The 17,907-nt window shown below is 34.8% G+C and overlaps 2 protein-coding genes across 3 annotated transcripts; both read left to right on the forward strand.

Moving 5' to 3' along the window:
* The first annotated feature begins 1,084 nt into the window (after window positions 1–1,084).
* On the forward strand, window positions 1,085–7,255 carry LOC25501118 (TMV resistance protein N). The gene is made up of 6 exons (XM_013589720.3): window positions 1,085–1,678; window positions 2,018–3,119; window positions 3,539–3,838; window positions 3,933–4,856; window positions 5,230–5,763; window positions 5,868–7,255. The coding sequence occupies exons 1-6, from the start codon at window positions 1,215–1,217 to the stop codon at window positions 6,945–6,947; spliced, it is 4,404 nt and encodes a 1,467-aa protein (XP_013445174.1). The 5' UTR covers window positions 1,085–1,214; the 3' UTR covers window positions 6,948–7,255.
* Window positions 7,256–8,637: 1,382 nt separating this feature from the next.
* On the forward strand, window positions 8,638–15,958 carry LOC25501119 (TMV resistance protein N). 2 transcript variants are annotated; one of them, XM_013589721.3, is made up of 6 exons: window positions 8,638–9,207; window positions 10,854–11,961; window positions 12,202–12,501; window positions 12,597–13,538; window positions 13,920–14,432; window positions 14,536–15,958. In XM_013589721.3, the coding sequence occupies exons 1-6, from the start codon at window positions 8,738–8,740 to the stop codon at window positions 15,691–15,693; spliced, it is 4,491 nt and encodes a 1,496-aa protein (XP_013445175.1). In that variant the 5' UTR covers window positions 8,638–8,737; the 3' UTR covers window positions 15,694–15,958. The 2 variants fall into 2 exon arrangements, with proteins under 2 accessions (XP_013445175.1, XP_024628560.1); XM_024772792.2 differs by having other exon boundaries at window positions 9,092–9,207; window positions 10,894–11,961.
* The last annotated feature ends 1,949 nt before the right edge of the window (window positions 15,959–17,907 follow it).

Here is a 17,907-nt window from a genome sequence, read left to right on the forward strand (position 1 = left end):
GTACTTTAGAATTTTCCAATGATATCCAGAAGAATCAATTTCAACCTATTTGCAATTAATTGCATAATTATTTTAAAAATGACATTGCAAAGAGAAATAGGTCAAAAATCACCTGGCACCTTCGACTTCTTCATTTTTGGAATGAGACAAATATATGTATAATTAATGTTGCTCGAATTTCCACCACCATTGAGAATCTTCAAAGCAAAAGAAGTCACATCCTTGCCAACTATACCCCAAAATTGTTGATAAAATAAAGCAGACATTCCGTATCCCGGGGCAGCATGAGACTTTAAATCTTTAGCGGCTAATAAAACCTCATTTTCTGTGAACTCAGCTTTCAATATGTTACGCATAACATTCGACAATCTATCTTTGACCACTTGCACAACTTCAATAATTCTTTCTGGGTGACTTGCATAGCATCCGACAATCTATTTTTTTTCATTGTTTATTCTTTGTTGTGCGAGATTTCAATTTTGTTCAGTGATCCATATCAATTCAGAGAGATTTTGTATTGGTGTGACGAAGAAGATTGAAGATAAAGATTATTTATAATGCCTTTTATTAGGATACTTTGATAAAAGAAATTAATTGAAAAATAAAATTATTATTAATAACCTTACGTGGCAAGCCAACTTATAATTTTTTAATAAAATATGTAAAAAAAGTTAACTTGTATACACATTAAAAGATCTAAATGTTTAAAAAAATATTCAAATATTACAAATAAATAAGATAAAAAACTTCTAATATAATTTTTATCTGCAATTTGATTATTTGAAAGATTTACATTATATATATATGTTGTATGTATGTATGTATATTTTTCCATATATGTGACCAAATTTTGTGTTCGTGACTAGAGTCGAGTCTTTCGAAGAGGTGTATTATTTGAACAGGGACAACTTTGAGGATAACCATAATCTATTTTTTAATTTTATTTTTATATCATTATCTTGTATCCTTAAAACACATATTAGTATTTTTAGAAAAGAAATAGATATCGACACAAAAATCAAAATAATAGACTCACTTTTGCGTGACTCACTTTTTTCTTTTCTTTTTCTAACAACCAAACATATGCTACTAGTGTCTTAAAAAGGCATCTTAGCATTGAATTGAACTCGATCAATCTTCTTGCTAAGTTGACTTGGTGCAGTGTTTGGTGAAAGTCATCTCCAGCACACACAGACATCTGCTCCATTGATCTAATGGGTGTGCGACCTTCCTTCACTTACGATGTGTATATCAGCCACAGCGCTGAAGATACACGATTTAGTTTTACCAGAAATCTGTACAAAGCTCTGTGCGACAAAGGGATCGATACCTTCATTGATGATTCATCGCTTCGAATAGGAAGTGAGATCACTCCATCGCTTTTGAAGGCAATCCAAGAGTCCAGGATTGCCATCATTATATTTTCTGGGAACTATGCCTCTTCTATCTGGTGCTTGGAAGAACTCACAGCGATCCTTGAGTTGAAGAGAAACGGTCGCCTTGTTATACCAGTTTTTTATGACGTGGATCCTTCTCATTTGCGACACGGGACAGGAAGTTACGGTCTTGCACTCGCTAAGCACAAGGAGAGGTTCAAAGATGACATCCAGAAGGTCAACCGTTGGAGGACTGCTTTACACGAGGCGGCTAACATCTCCGGTCTTCACTTCCAGTTCCAGTATGGGTTCTCTGATCCTTTACCTGATTTTATTTTCTGTCTTTCATTTTTGCTTTTAAAATGCTATTTACCATTTTCATTGCTGAGAAAAATAAAATGAGATGATACAATATGACTGACATCTATGGCTAATAAGAACTACTAACAAGGGGAGATATTAAATGAGTAAAAAGGTTCAAAGTTCGAATCCTGAGAAGGGAGAAACTACTAACTTTAAAAAGAAAGTGCAACTAACTTTTACTTCTAATAATCTTTATTATATAAGAACAAAATGAAAATGAAAATGAAAGCATGCATCTTAATATATCTTGACACAAGTTTCTCTAATTGGGCATGCAGGCATGGAGAATCTGAATTCATTGAGACTATTGTTAAGAAAGTCGGTAGCAAAGTTAATCGTGCTCCTTTACATGTTGCTAATTACCCTGTTGGATTGGAGTCTCGAGTGCACCAAGTAAACTCACTTTTGGATCTTGGTTCTGATGATGTAGTCCACATGTTAGGCATCTACGGTATCGGTGGAATTGGTAAAACTACAATTGCTAAAGCAGTATACAATTCAATCAGTGACCTGTTTGATGAGTTGTGTTTTCTCAAAGACATCAGAGAGAATTCAATGAAATATGGATTGGTACATCTCCAACAGACTATCCTTTCTGATATATGTCGTGATGGGGATATTGGCATTGGACATGTAAGTAAAGGAATTCCAATCATAAAGCAGAGGTTCAGCCGGAAAAAGGTTCTTTTGGTTCTTGACGATGTTGACAAAATGGAGCAGATTGAGGTTATTGTGGGAAGGCCTGATTGGTATGGTCCTGGTAGCAGAGTTATCATTACAACTCGGGACAAACAGTTGCTAGCAAGTCATGGGGTTGAAAGAACATATGAAGTGGATGCACTAAATGGAGAAAAATCTCTTTATTTGCTATGTTGGAATGCTTTCAAAACCGATAAAGTTGATGCAAGGTATGAAAACATTTTAAAGCGTGCATTGACTTTTGCCTCTGGGCTTCCATTAGCTTTACAAGTATTAGGCTCCTACTTGTTTGGCAAAAGCATAGAGGAAGGGATAAGTTCATTGCATCAGTATGAAAGAGTTGCTGGGAAACATATCCAAGCGGTACTCAAGATAAGCTATGATTCCTTGGAGAAAGAAGAACAGGGTATTTTTCTTGATATTGCTTGTTTCTTCAATGGATATAAGTTAAAAGACGTCAATGATATGCTTTTGGCTCGTTATGGTGAATCTGCAAAATATAGTATTGAAGAATTGATTGAAAAATCTCTCTTAAAGATTGATGATGGTCTTGTGACATTACATAACTTGATACGAGACATGGGCAGAGAAATTGTTCGACAGGAATCACCAAATGAGCCTGGCAAACGTAGTAGGTTATGGCTTCCCCAAGATGTAGTTGAGGTTTTAGAAACAAATTCGGTGAGTAATCAACTGATATAAGATGACTTAATTTTTTATTTTTATCGTTGCTTTATTTCCTGATTGTTATATATACGTAAAAAGTAGAGGAATGCTTGGAACACTCTCTCTAACACTCACTCTTTTATTGAGTGAAATCTATGTAGGTTCCAAAATTCGGAAATGGATCCCACATAAGGTGATGGGACCCACATTGATTTCATCCAGTAAAAGAGTGAGTGTTATAGATAGTGTTGAAAAGAGAATATTCTTAGCACTCCTCTAAAAAGAATAATACCTGTTCCGTCTGTTTCTTATCTATGGTTGACTGTTGCTGACAGTACCCTATTCAAAATGGATTGTTTTCCGTCTTTATGATATGACTGTTTTTCTAAGTATGAATGTTGAATTGCAAGCATTTATAATTGTATTGTGATCAGGGTTCTAGTACAATTGAAAGCTTATTTCTGAATTTCCCCAAAGATGAAGTGAACTCAAATAGATCCGAAGGTAAAAAAGTAAATTGGGATGGTGACGCTTTAAAGAAGATGCAAAACCTCAGAATGCTTGTTATTGAAAATGGTTGTTTTAACAAAGGCGCCTCACATCTTCCCAACAGTTTAAAGGTGTTGAAATGGCGGGGGTACCCTTCACCATCATTACCAAGTGATTTTCATCCAAAGAAGCTCGCCATACTCGAGTTACCTGCAAGTTGCATGGGGGTAATTGAACCAATCCAGGCAAGTATTGTGTTTGTTCGATGTATATTATTAAATTCACTTTAAATTCTTCTGATTTTTTCGTTTGGTGTCATATCTTTTCCCTACATTGCAGGGGTTTATTAGTCTGAAGGATTTGAGTTTCAGAAACTGTGAACTGATAACTCGTATACCTGATGTATCTGGCCTCCCAAATTTAGAAAAATTGTCATTTAGAGACTGTGAGAAGTTATCTAAAGTTCATCCGTCAGTTGGATTTCTGGATAAACTTACATACTTGGATGCTTTTAATTGCAATAATCTGAAGACTTTTCCACCCATCATATTACCCTCTCTTCAACAGCTCAATCTTTCACATTGCTCAGCTCTTGAGAGTTTTCCGGAAATATTGGGGAAGATGGAAAACATAACAGAGCTTCGTATAATCGGAAGTCCAATAAAAGAATTGCCATCTTCAATTCAAAACCTAAATCGGCTTCGAAAATTAGAACTACAAATCTGTGGAATGGTTCAGTTACCAAGTAGCATTGCCATGTTTTCACAACTTTGTTTGGTGTGTGTTTCAGAATGCGAAGGATTGTGGTTATCTAAACAGGACATAGGTGAAGAATGGGAGACCAAGTCTTTAAAGACAGAACTTCTTACTCTGTCATACTGCAATTTATCAGATGATTTCCTTCCAACAGGTCTTACTTGGTTTGCCAATGTGAAAGATTTGGACTTATCGGGGAATAATTTCACTGTTCTTCACGCATGCATCAAAGAGTGTCACTTTCTGAGGAGCCTAAAGCTAGATGATTGCACGCTTATACAAGAAATTACAGTGATACCATGCAAATTAGAAAAACTTTCTGCGAAACGGTGCAAATCCTTGAAATACATAGACCTTACAGAAGAATGTCAATCTTTGAGAGAGCTTATTCTGGACGATTGTATTTATCTTCGAAAAATTAAAGGGGTTCTGCCAAACTTGGATCATTTCTCTGCACAAAACTGCACTTTATTGACTTCCCAGTGTGCAAGCTTGTTAGTAAATCAGGTTCTTCTTTTGACCCCTGTTTTATTTAATTTAATAAATATGCTGAGTCGTATACATAATTTCATGTTTATTATCATGGTATTTTCTCTTTAGTTGATGCTATAGTGTATCAGGCAGATTAGTTGATGGAGTGCTTTTGTACATGAGAAAATACTTACATAACTTTAAATTGATCGATGCTATTTATAGACTTTTATCATCCCCATAGTAATCATTTATAAGTTTCTAGACATTTCTTAATTTATTTTTGTAGATCGAAGTCTTCACATTCTTTGGTTATTAATATCAGATCCTATCAAATGGGTATTAATTCCTATCAATGTCTCAATCTTCTAGACTAACTTTTAACAGCTACTAAACTTATGACTGATAGGAAATGATTGAAGCTGGAAACAAGATGTTCTTTTTTCCAGGAACAAAGATTCCAGAGTGGTTCTCACACCGTACAAGTGGAGATTCAATATCTTTCTGGTTTCGTAACAAATTGCAATTCTCTGCAATTTGTATGTGTCTTGTTATTGGATTGGTGGATGAGCTACCTATCTCAGTCAAGTTTAGCCCCAAATTGTTCCTCAATGGCAACGAACTGTCCAACGGCAATCAGAGAGTCTACAAGTTCAGGATAGCTACTGATCATATACTTTTGTTTGACGAGCGGCCGCTAAAATTTGTGGATAACGGAGAAACAGTGTTTTCATGCAACAAGTGGAATCATTTCGAGGTTTCATACGAGGATCTTGTTACTGACAACGGGGTTCCAATCAGAGAGGTTGCCAAATATAGTGGAATCCATGTATCTCAAGAATGGATTGATATTGCGGATATCCAATTCACCCAATCCCGGAAAACATTGATAAATGCAAATTTGGATCCCAATTCAATGGTGGAGCCACTTCAAAGAGGAAAGGTAAAATTCTTCTTTTAATTCTCTTCCTTTTTAATCATGTTCTACGTTACTCAAGATTTTGTTTGTTTTTGTAATTTTTTTTTTTTTTTTTTTTTTTTTTTAAGATTATGACCAAGAGAAAGAGATCCGAGGAAGACCAGATCATTGTGCTGTCTCCCCCCTCACTCACATCAAAACAATCTCCTTCACCCTCTGAAATTGAAAAAGGCCTTGTCCCTCAACCTACATTTCCAGTTAAGATGCCTTTGGGAGATGTGGGAAGAGAAAGTTCGGAGAATCTTTCAGATAATGAAGCTTATGCTACTGCAATTCAAAATGACATTCCTCTCAATCAAAGATGTGGCAAGGGTGATGATGTCGAGCTGGAATTAGTATCCTGTGAAGAGGAGTCTTCTTCCAACACTAAAGGTTCTGACTCAGATGATCCCTTCGACTTAGTTAATAGAAAACTGCATGTTAGTGGCAAGAAAACCATATCTTCCGGGGCCAGTTTTGGAGATGCAAATCTAAGATCTATTAGAGAGACTATTAATGCCTTGGAGTTATTGATGATCAAGGACTTATCCGAAGTCTCTGCTGATCCTTCCGCACATTCCAAACTTCGTCAGCTCTTGGATCTATTGAGTGCAAGTAGCCACCCCAAGGTGACGGTAGAAATGAAGGGAGCTATTGCTGAGTTCAAGAGAAAGGTCTTTGCATCATTCCACGAATTCCAAGCCACTGTTGAATCTGTGAATAAGCTGAAGAATTATGAGAATCATCTGGCCAGAATTCAGCAGGAGACTGTGGCCGGCAAGTATCAATGGAAAGACTTAAAAAACTCAATAAAAAAGGTTTCGTCGTACATCAAGGCCGAAAATAGTAGGAAAAATGAGCTAGAGTCAGAAATTGCAACTTTAAGAAAACAGCTAGCTACCAAAGAAAAGGACCTCAAACAACTTGTGTTGAATCTCAATAATCAGGAGACAACACTCTCAACTTATTCAATGAGTTATGCTTCTCTCAACAAACATGCTCGAGCACTATCAGAAGAAGCTGATGATCTACTTGCTTCAAGCAGTGAGATAAAACATGATGGCGAAGCAGCTGAAGTTGAACAGAGTAGGCTCAAGTGGACATGGTCTATTGACCTAACTGGCCAGCTTAATAAGATGAAAGAAAACATTCTTGGCTTTTATGGGTAGGATGGGATGTGATCTTTGTTTCTGCTAACCGAGTTATCAAGAAGCGCGTGGAAAGCAGCATAATAAGGAAAACATATTGTTTATCGGTAAAATGTCCTTACCTTCAATCTGATTAGTTTGGTGTGGTTTCCAACTTCTAAACGAATTGAAAATTGTAAAGCATAAAACTTGTATGTTAGAGTTTTTCTATTATGTGCAAATTTGCACATATTAAGAAGTTTAAAATAGAAATTTTGTATTGGAACTGTACATTTAATATTAAATATAAAACTTTTGAATAAATAATTGTTGTTTTCCAAGAAAAAGTTACTACTATTAGTTGTTTTAACATATGTAATGTTACACAAACCCTTGTTGTTAAAGGCTAAAATGTAAATTTTCATGTATATTCCACGTCAATGCACATCACCGAAAAATTATGCACCACATTAAATTTATGCATTAAATTTTGGATCATGCTAACAATTGTGCCAAAGATATTGGAAAATTGCTCTTCTTCCAAACGTTTTTGCTCATTCCAACCTCAAACTTTCAAAAATAATCCCAACATAAGTTAACTCATGTTTGGTAGACTCAACGTGACTTAACTCATATTGATATCCAACGTGAGTTAACTCAACGTTGTCTTTAACTCAACAATTAGAAAATGAAAATTACTCTTCTCCCATCCAGATTTGCTCATCCCCATATAAACGCAAACACGCAAATGTAAACATATTTAAAGGCGGTGTCGGAGGAATTTTTAACGGTTTTAAGGAATTTTTAACGGTTTTAAGATTAAGAATGAGGGTGTTGGAATTTCTAATCTTCAATATGCTGATGATACTCTTTGCATATGGGAAGCAACAATCTTAACCTTTGGACATTAAAGGCGTTGTTGAGAGGGTTTGAAATGGCCTCCGATCTTAAGGTTAATTTTTATAAAAGTTGCTTGATGTGGAGTGAATCCCATTGAAGTTAGCAACGTGGGAGCCTCTTTTAGACTTAATTCGTGGGGTCACAAGCACGTCAGTTTGGGGGGGGGGGGATAGCAGTTTTGCTATCAGCTAGCTTTTAACCTGGATGTGTGTAGTGTTAAGAAGGAGGGAGCTTCTACGGTGCAGTCAGGAAACTGACTTTTTTGAAAAAGTTAATTTTGATTTTAATGTTAGATTCATTTTTAAATTGTTGATTACTGATTAATGATCAATAGTAATTCATCTAGTAATGCTTGCAACATCTTGGACTTACAGGTACTATTTTATCATTGGCATCTTTAACATGCAAACAGATTTGATGATATTATGTGATAGTCTTAAGTGTTACGCTTTGTGGGGTGTTACACTTGAAACAAGGTAGGATAAAATTAAATTAAGTGTAGTCTTGTTAATCTGATGAATTGATGATAGTATGGGGACTAAACTTTTGATGCCATTATACAAACAGTGGGGTGTTACTCACTACAATTTTGATGTTATAGTGTTAACTTTATCAGAAAAGTCATTTTCATGACTTCACCATAGAATTTTCCTAAGAAAAAGAAAAATTACAAAGATAATATATGTATGAGAAAGAAAATTGAATATTAAGAAATGGTTGTTAAAATATTATTATTTCTTACTTTTCGGTCACATTTTAAGCAAGCCCATTTTTAAAGACTTTGTGAGTTGACTTGACTTGGGTAGAGAGAGGGAGAGAGAGTCTCCTAAAATAAATAAATAAATAAACAAACATCACCAACCATCATCATCTTAGATTGTCCATTTCAATCACTCTGCTTGCTACGTTGACGTACTATTTCAATCACATTAATGGCTGGTCGAGGTTCCTTTAACTATGATGTGTTCTTCAGCTTCAGAGGTGAAGACACAAGACTTGGTTTTACCGGAAACCTCTACAGTGCTCTGAGTCAAAGAGGGATCCGTAGTTTCTTTGATGATAAAGAGATTCGAAAAGGAAAAGAAATAACTCCATCACTTGTAAAGGCAATCAAAGAATCCAAGGTTGCCATCGTTGTTCTTTCTCAAAACTACGCTTTTTCTTCCTTTTGTTTAGATGAACTTTCCATCATTCTAGAGTGCTGTGAGGAGAACAAGGGTCAGCTTGTTTTACCTATTTTCTTCAATATTGATCCTTCTGATGTAAGGCACTGTAGAGGAAAATATGGTCAAGCATTGGAGAATCTTGAGGAGAGATTCAAGGGTGACAAGGAGAAACCCAACAAATGGAGGGTTGCTCTACACAAGGCATCTAACATAGCTGGCTTCACTTTCAAAAATGGGTATATTTTTGCTACCTTTTATCTTTTCATTTCCTTTTGCTTATCTTGTTAGAGACACTCATTTACCGGTGAAATCCACCTAGATCACACCATTTTCAAAAAATAATATTTCGTCAAAAAATAGTGTTAAAGTGAGTGTTGATACCACTCTTCCTCACAGGACTAGAAATTATGAAATAGCATAGTCCTTCAATTAAAGAACGTCAATCAAAATATAATATTTCGTCCGTCCAAAATAACCGACATATTTGTAAAAATAATTTGTCCTAAAATGACTAACCCATTTTGATTTTTAATACAATATTAATTTTTTTTTTCCATTTTACCCTCTAATTAATAATCTCTCCGTCCCTATGTATAAGCACCAATTTAACTAAAAAATTGTCTATAAATGTAACCATTTTTCAAATTAATTGATGCATTTTTTTTCTTTCTTAAACATACCCTAATTAATACTACTGATTTATTTTAAAATATAAAAAGTCAAACTTAATACACATAATAATTTGATAATATTAACATATACACACATTAATTGCCTGCAATAACCTTTTCTTTAGTTCATACATTTTTAGTCTCTAAAAATTTGTTCTTTGGCTCTCCAGCAATAGCATGCAACTGCTCTATTTTGTCGACTTCATCAAGAACCAAAAGAACAAAAGTAGCATGATAAATTACTACCTTCGTCCCTAATTATAAGGCTATTTTAAAAAAATAACTTGAATTAAGATAGTAAATATTTGTATTAAATATGTTTGTAATTACTATTGTTTTTACAATTTTATCCTTTAAAAAAGAGGGTTGGCTTATGTTTTCAATATTCTATTTATTGCTGATTGAAAAAAAAGATGTATAATAAATAGGGGCATGCATGTAAAGAAATAATTAATGTAGTTGGAAATAGAAAAGGGGTCTTATAAAAAGGGACAAATTTTTTTTCAAAAGAGTCTTATAAGGATGAAGGTAGTAAATACTTCCTCCGGTCCTATTTATAAGAAACATTTGACTTTTTTGATTCATTGCATAAATGATATATTTGGTTTATATTCTATATAAGATACATCAATTACTCAATGAATCTAAAAAGTTAAATTTTTCTTATAAATCTTTGGAAGTGCAATTAATGTGTCCATGGAATCGTTTAGTATTTATTATCTTTCTTTATACTATTTGGTAGTAGTAAATAAATCAAGATTTTAATATTATCTTAATGTTAATTACATCATTTGAATCTTTGTTAAGTTAATAGAAAGAAAAAAAAAAGTAGCATGAACTATTTCCTGGACACCTAGAATAAGTGAGAGAATCCCCGTGAGCTTAGCTCAGTTGGTAGGGATATTGCATATTATATGCAGGGGTTGGGGTTCGAACCCCAGACACTCCACTTCTCCACAATTTAATTGTGTGAGCTCTAGCCACTAGGCTACTTGACAAAAAAAAAAAAAAAGAATAAGTGAGAGAAAATTTTGTATGAACTAAAGAAAGTATTTTAAAAGGGGCTAGAAATGTATTTAACTCTAGAATTTAAAAAAAAAAAATAAAAAAACGCTTAGACTACAATCCTACATTTGAAGCATGAAACCATAGATATAATGCATTTTATATCACTTGACTTGACTTCACACAAGCTTTTTCACATTGAGCAGGAATGAATATGAATGTGATTTCATTTGGCGTATCTTCCAGGACGTCTCCCTCAAGATCAAGCGTAAACTTTTACATGTTGCGAATTATCCAGTTGGATTGGAGTCTCGAGTGGATGAAGTAATCTCGCGTCTGAAGGTTGGCTCTGATGACGTGGTCCACATGGTAGGTGTACATGGAATTGGGGGAATTGGTAAAAGTACTATTGCTCGAGCAGTATATAATTCCATTAGACACCACTTTGAAGGTTTCTGTTGTTTTCTTGAAAATGTGCGGGAGAATTCACACAAATATGGCATATGTCATCTCCAACAAATGGTTCTTTCTGATATACTTGGCTACGAGGATTTTAAGTTGAGATATGTTAGCGATGGGATGGCAATGATAGAGCAAAGGCTCTGCAGTAAAAAGGTTCTTTTGGTTCTCGATGATGTCGACAAAATAGAGCAGTTGCAGGCTATTGCTGGAGCACCTAACTGGTTTGGTTTGGGTAGCAGAGTAATCATTACAACTCGGGACCATGGGTTACTAAAACATCATGAGGTTAAAAGTACATATGAGGTGGAGGAGTTGAATGACAAAGAAGCTCGCGAATTGCTTTGTTGGAATGCTTTCAAAACTGACAAAGTTGATTCAAGATACATCGCCATTTTAAACCGTGCTGTGGGTTATGCTTCTAGGCTTCCATTAGCTTTGGAAGTAATAGGTTCTAACTTGCATGGACAAAAGGAAGACGTTTGCACACATACATTAGATCGGTACGACCGATTTCCAGATAAAAAGATCAAAGACATACTTAAAGTCAGCTATGATTCCTTGGATGAAGATGAGAGGAGTGTTTTTCTTGACATTGCTTGTTTCTTCAATGGACATAAGTTGGCAGATGTCGAAGATATACTCTCGGCTCACTATCACCTATCTGTGGAATATAGTATTAAAGAATTGATTGGAAAATCTCTGATAAAGATTGACAGTGGTCTTGTAACATTACATGACCTGATACAAAAAATGGGCAGAGAAATTGTCCGACTTGAATCACCACATGAGCCTGGCAAACGTAGTAGGTTATGGTTTTGTGAAGATGTAGTCCAAGTTTTAAATGAAAATAAGGTAATACTGATTTTTTTAGTTTGATTTTGCATTTGTAATTTTGGTTTGTCTCTTTTAATTATAATATGGCCGATGTATTTTTTATGTTTCCCCACATTTCTAATATTCTGCGGATGGCATCAATTCACAATTGATTTTTTTTATCATCTTAATGTAATATGTTATAAATTTGCAATTTATCTGATATGTATGTTCCTAATATATTCATGTATTGTTATTGGCTGATGTTTGTCTTAAAAGGGAAGTAGCAAAACTCATATCTTAATTCTGGATTTTCCAAAAGATGAAGCGCACATGAAAGGACCGAAAAGCGAAGAAGTAAATTGGGATGGAGAGGCCTTCAAGGATATGAAAAACCTCAAAACACTTATTATTAGAAATGGTAGTTTCTCCAGCGGCCCCACACATCTTCCAAATAGCTTAAGAGTTTTGAAATGGCAAGGATATCCTTTACTGTCTTTACCATGTTATTTCCATCCAAAGAAACTTTCCATACTTGAGTTACCTGATAGCTGCTTAAAGCCATGCGAACCAATCCAGGCAAGTGTGTGCGGGACTGTGCGTGCATATTTATAAATTCACATTAACTTCATATGATTATTTATTTTTCTCTTTTATATTTTTCTTTTTTGCAGGCATTTTCACATTTGACAATTTTGGATTTTAGCAACAGTGAATCTGTAACTGAGATACCTGATGTATCTGGTGTCCGAAACTTAGAAAAATTGTCATTTAGATGTTGTGAGATTTTAACTAAAGTTCATGACTCGGTTGGACGTCTGGGAAAACTTAAGATATTGGATGCTTCTGGTTGCAAGAATCTAAAGAATTTTCCACCCATCATATTGACCTCTCTTGAACAACTCAATCTTTCACATTGTTCAATTCTTGAGAGTTTCCCTGAAATATTGGGGAAGATGGAAAAAATAACAGAAATTCAAATAAGGGGGAGTCCTATAAAAGAATATCCATTTTCGATTCAAAACCTTATTCGGCTTCGAAAATTGGAACTGCAAATGTGTGGAATGGTTCAGTTACCTAGTAGCATTTTTATGTTGCCTGAACTAAGTTTGATGCATGTTTCAAAATGTGAAGGGTTGGCCTTATCTGAACAAGACAAAGGTAATAAAATGGTGCTCAAGTCTTCAAACGTGGATCATCTTGTCCTCTCAAACTGCAATATATCCAATGATTTTCTTCCAATAGGTCTTAGCTTTTTTTTCAATGTGAAAGAGTTAAACCTATCAGGGAATAATTTCATAACTCTTCATGCGTGGATCAAAGAGTGTCATCTTCTGAGGAACCTTAAGATGGACGATTGCAGTCTTCTTCGAGAAATTAGAGGGATTCCAAGGAATATAGAAAAAATTTCCGTGAAAGGGTGCATATCCTTGAGATTCTTAGACCTCACAGTTCTACCTGAATGTAATGCAGAATGTTGCTTTCTAAAGGAACTGATTTTGGATGACTGTGCATGTCTTCGAGAAATTACAGGGCTTCCACCAAACTTGAATAGTTTCTCTGCAAAAGGATGCACTTCCTTGACTTTACAGAGTATAAGCATGTTATGTAATCAGGTCCTCTCTTTATCCCTATTTGATTTAATTTAGTACTAGTATTTGGAATATGTTGACATGCATGATGCATTCACAAAATTAAGTTCTCTTTTTATCCCTATGTGTACTTGTATTTTCTTTTTTTTAGCATTTGACTTTGTCTTATTTTAAATTAGGATTTATTTAGATTGGATTTATCTTTCCCGAAGTGGAGTTTTTGCAGAGAACATCTGATTGAATTGAAGTCTCAAATTTTCTAGATTAAACTTTTTCAGTTTCTAGATCGAAGTCTTCACTTTTGTGATCTGTAAAATCAATACCTATCAAATTGATATCATCAACTACTATCAATGTCTAAATGCTGGTAAATTTTAACCATTCTTCTATACTTATGATCAACAGGAATGGGTAGAAGCTGGAAACAAAAAGTTATTTTTTCCGGGGAAAAAAATTCCAAAGTGGTTCACGCATCATACAAGGGGAGGGTCAACGTCTTTCTGGTTTTGTAACAAATTCCCTGCTATTTCTCTTTGTCTTGTTATAGGACGTGGGGATGAGAAACATATCAAGGTCAAGTTTAGCCCTCGAGTATGCATCAATGGCCATAAACAGTCGCTAGGTTGTCAGAAAATCTACGAGTTCATGATAGCAACTGATCATGTGCTTTTGCTACAGTTTGAAGATAATGAGGACATAGTGTTTACAGATAATGGGTGGAATCACGTGGAGGTGTCATATGCGGATCATATAACAAACAACGAGGACTCTATAAGAGAGGTTGCTAAGTTTAGCGGAATCCATGTGCTATATGAACAAACATGTGGTCCAAGAGATGTCCAATTCCATCCTCCACAAACATTGATAAGTGTGAATTTTGATTCAAATTCAATGGAGAGACCACGGCAAAGAGTCAAGGTTAATATTTCTTCTGGATTCTTTAGTCATTTACTCCATTTGGGATTCAAATTCAGTTATTATTATTATTTTTTTTTGTTTTTTTGTTTTTTTGTTTTTACAGATTGTAACAGAGAGACCTCAGAAAAATCAGGCTATGGTGTTATCTTCATCCATTCTCACATTGACCCAACCTCCACCTGCTGATGCAGAAAAAGGCCTAGCCCGTCAACCAATACTTCTACCTATGAGTCCTTTGGAGGATGTGGTAGGAGAAACTTCAAAAAGTGTTAGAGAGGATGGAGAAGTTTATGATATTACAATTCAAAATGGGATTGAAAGATGTCATGAGAATGATGCTGTCCAACTGGAATCAGTATCCTCTTCCGAACTTCATTCTGAAGAGTCCCCTTTCAACACTAGAGGTTCCGACTCAGATGACCCCTTCGACCGAGTTGGTAGAAAACACTTTATTAGTGGCCTGGAAGTCATATCTCCTGGTGCGAAATCTGATGAGTCTTCTTCCAACACTAAAGGGTCACACTCAGATTATGTCATCAACTTAGTTGATAGAAAATCCTCTGTTAATGGCCATGTAACCTTACCTTCTAGGGCTGATTCTCTTGGATCAATCAAAGAGGCTATCAATGCCTTGGAGCTGTTAATGGTTAAGGACTTATCTGAAGTCTCTTCTGATCCTGCTACACAGTTTGGACTTCATCAGCTATTGGATGTATTGAGTAGAAGGACTGTTGAGGTACAAGAGGCTCTTGCAGAGTTCAAAAGAAAGGCAGTGACATCTTGCCAAGAATTCCAATCAACTGTTGAGTCTGTGAACAAACTGAAGAGTAATGAAAAGCATCTAGAAAGAATTCAGCAGGAGACTATCACAAGTAAGGATCGACGGAATGATCTCAAAAACTCAATAAAAGAGATTTCTTTGGTCATCAAGGCTGAAAATAAGAGGAAGAAGGAGCTAGAGGCAGAAATTGATAGTTTGAAAGAACAACTAGATGCCAAAGGAAGAGACCTTGAACAACTTTTGTTGAATCTCAAGAATAAGGAAGCAACACTCTCAGCATATTCAACCAATTGTGCTTCTCTGAACGATCAAGCTCAAAAGCTATTAGAAGAAGCTGATGTTCTACTTGCTGCTAAAGACGAGGGTGAAGCTGCCGAAGTAAAACAGAATAGGCTCAAGTCAACCTGGTCCTCTGACATAACTCTGCAGATTAGTAAAATCAAGCATAACATTTTTGGGTCAGTTCACAATGAATGTTGATCTCTAATATAACCTAAGAATAGGAACTAATCTTTCTTTCTTCTCACTGCGTTATCAAGAAGGATCAGGGAAGTCCCGGCACTGAATTTTTGGGAATAAGGAAACCATTTTTATTTAATCAATTCATAAATTCTCTTCATTTTCAACCCGAGCAGTTCGAGGTGCATGTAAAATTCAAATCATTTTAAAAGAATATATAATCTCTTGGTATCTACAGTTTATCAAACTTTTAATTGAGTATTGATTTTTTACAAAATTTAGGATAGTCCTTGACAAAGCCCTGCTATGAATGTTAGAGAAGGCAAAACTTTGGGATAATGATGTTGAAATTTGGGGCCTAACTCATCCTTACAAAACCGGCTTGTAAGGTGAGGATTGCCTCCTCTTTATATACTCTTCTTAAGAGTCTTATCTATCCGATGTGAGACTTGGTTTTTTTCCAATAAATGACATGCTTTGAAGTGGCTAATGGAGGTGCAACTTCATCGGAATGTCTTTGGGATCTTGGTGTAGTGAGTTTTTGGTTGTTTTTTGTAGGCTCTACATGGTTTGAGTCCTCATTTGTTGACTGATACTATGAGAGTATCCTTCTTTAGGTATTAGTTTTATGCCTTCTTTTGCCTTAAAAAGCAATAATAAAATGGTGTGGGGGAAGAGGGAAAATTTAGGAAAAAAAGGAAGAGTCAATATATGTATTTGCAAAATTACATATAACTGGTCATTAGTATACATCAACTGGAGTTTTTTCTTACAATGATATTATCAGATTGATTTAGTATGTTTGAAAATCAGTTGTAGGAATAATACCAGAGTTAATGTTTAGAGATGTTACATTCAATCTATTCAGTTGCAACAAAGTTCAGAAGCCAGGTAAACATGTCTATGATGTAAGGGTTTCCAAGTTAGGTTGTAATTCATATTCAGAGAGTATAGAGAACTTCACAATATTGATAAATTGTGAATTAACATTGAATTGAATTACAAAGAGTGTAGTACATGTATATATACATTGTTTCGAGAGTAAAGGTGGAGGAAAATCACATAACCAACACTAACTAACTCTATCTATTCTTAACCAACACTATCTATAACTGAAAATTAGTTATTAGTTAAAGCTAAGCTGAGTTACAAAACAGTGATAGCTTGTGGAACAAGTAAGCTTTGTAAATGACTATAGTTATAGCTAAGTATCTAATAGAGAGTCAACTTTGAAGCTGTGATACTTGGTTTGAAATAAAAAGATTGTTGCACATGACTTTCTAAAAACCACCATAATTTTGACCATAAATTTTAAGGTCTATCCAAATTTATAATTATGGTCTTAGTATCTTACATGTTTAATTTTACTCTTGATATGTTTGGGAGGGGATTTTGCATGGGATGTTTAAACAAGCTATAAAATGTTTTTTAAATAAATGAAGTGTGATTGAAATGTTATATGATCATATATCACGACATTCTTTTAATTTCTTAAAAATATCAACTATAACTCTAACCTTCCAAAACTCTTCAAAACTCCCTCCCAAAATTCTAAACAGACCCTTTAGAATCATTAGACCACCACTGAGGCTTCAACGGAGTATTCTAGCAATAACATGTTTGGCTGCTTTACTCCTAACTTTTGTCATCCCTTTCCTCAGTTAAGCTTGATTGTGTGGCATAACTTCTTTTGTCTTAACTATTCAGTTGTTAATGGAAGGGGATTTAGTAATTCATAGTTTGCACAGAGACGTAAATAAAGTCTAACTAATAATTATTTCGATTAGGATTTAAAGTGGAGTGATTGTGTGAAGTAATTCTTTTGGGAATTTTTTTCCCACTCTTCCCTCTTCTTGCAGCATTTGTTTTTAACTAAAATACCTCAGTCAGTCGTTCGGATAATATAATACCAACCAAAAACATTAATCTTGGTGGATCGGATATACACGTTGAAGGATTAGAATAGCTCTTCTCATATTTTCTAAGGGTATATGTTTAAATCTCGTTGTTGATATGAGAATTTTGTAGATAAAATATATATAAGTATTTTTAGAAATAATTTGTTCTTGGGTCGGAGAACGAGTTTTCAAAAAATAAATAAATATAAGTATTCTTTAAAAATCTTGAGACTTTCTTTGACCCTAATGAAACCGAAGCTCATTAAACGAAATTGTAGGGTTCGTTTGATGGTCAGGATAAGGAGACGAAATATGATATATCAATCATATTCTACTT

Source organism: Medicago truncatula, chromosome 8 (assembly GCF_003473485.1).
Source record: "Medicago truncatula cultivar Jemalong A17 chromosome 8, MtrunA17r5.0-ANR, whole genome shotgun sequence".
Lineage (NCBI taxonomy): Eukaryota > Viridiplantae > Streptophyta > Magnoliopsida > Fabales > Fabaceae > Medicago > Medicago truncatula.

Coding starts and splice junctions, on each gene's coding strand:
- LOC25501118 (XM_013589720.3), top strand. CDS start 1,215: ATGGGTGTGCGACCTTCCTTCACTTACGATGTGTATATCAGCCACAGC. Junction 1,679..2,017: donor GGTCTTCACTTCCAGTTCCA/GTATGGGTTCTC, acceptor TTGGGCATGCAG/GCATGGAGAATCTGAATTCA. Junction 3,120..3,538: donor AGGTTTTAGAAACAAATTCG/GTGAGTAATCAA, acceptor TATTGTGATCAG/GGTTCTAGTACAATTGAAAG.
- LOC25501119 (XM_013589721.3), top strand. CDS start 8,738: ATGGCTGGTCGAGGTTCCTTTAACTATGATGTGTTCTTCAGCTTCAGA. Junction 12,502..12,596: donor AGCCATGCGAACCAATCCAG/GCAAGTGTGTGC, acceptor TCTTTTTTGCAG/GCATTTTCACATTTGACAAT. Junction 13,539..13,919: donor TAAGCATGTTATGTAATCAG/GTCCTCTCTTTA, acceptor TATGATCAACAG/GAATGGGTAGAAGCTGGAAA.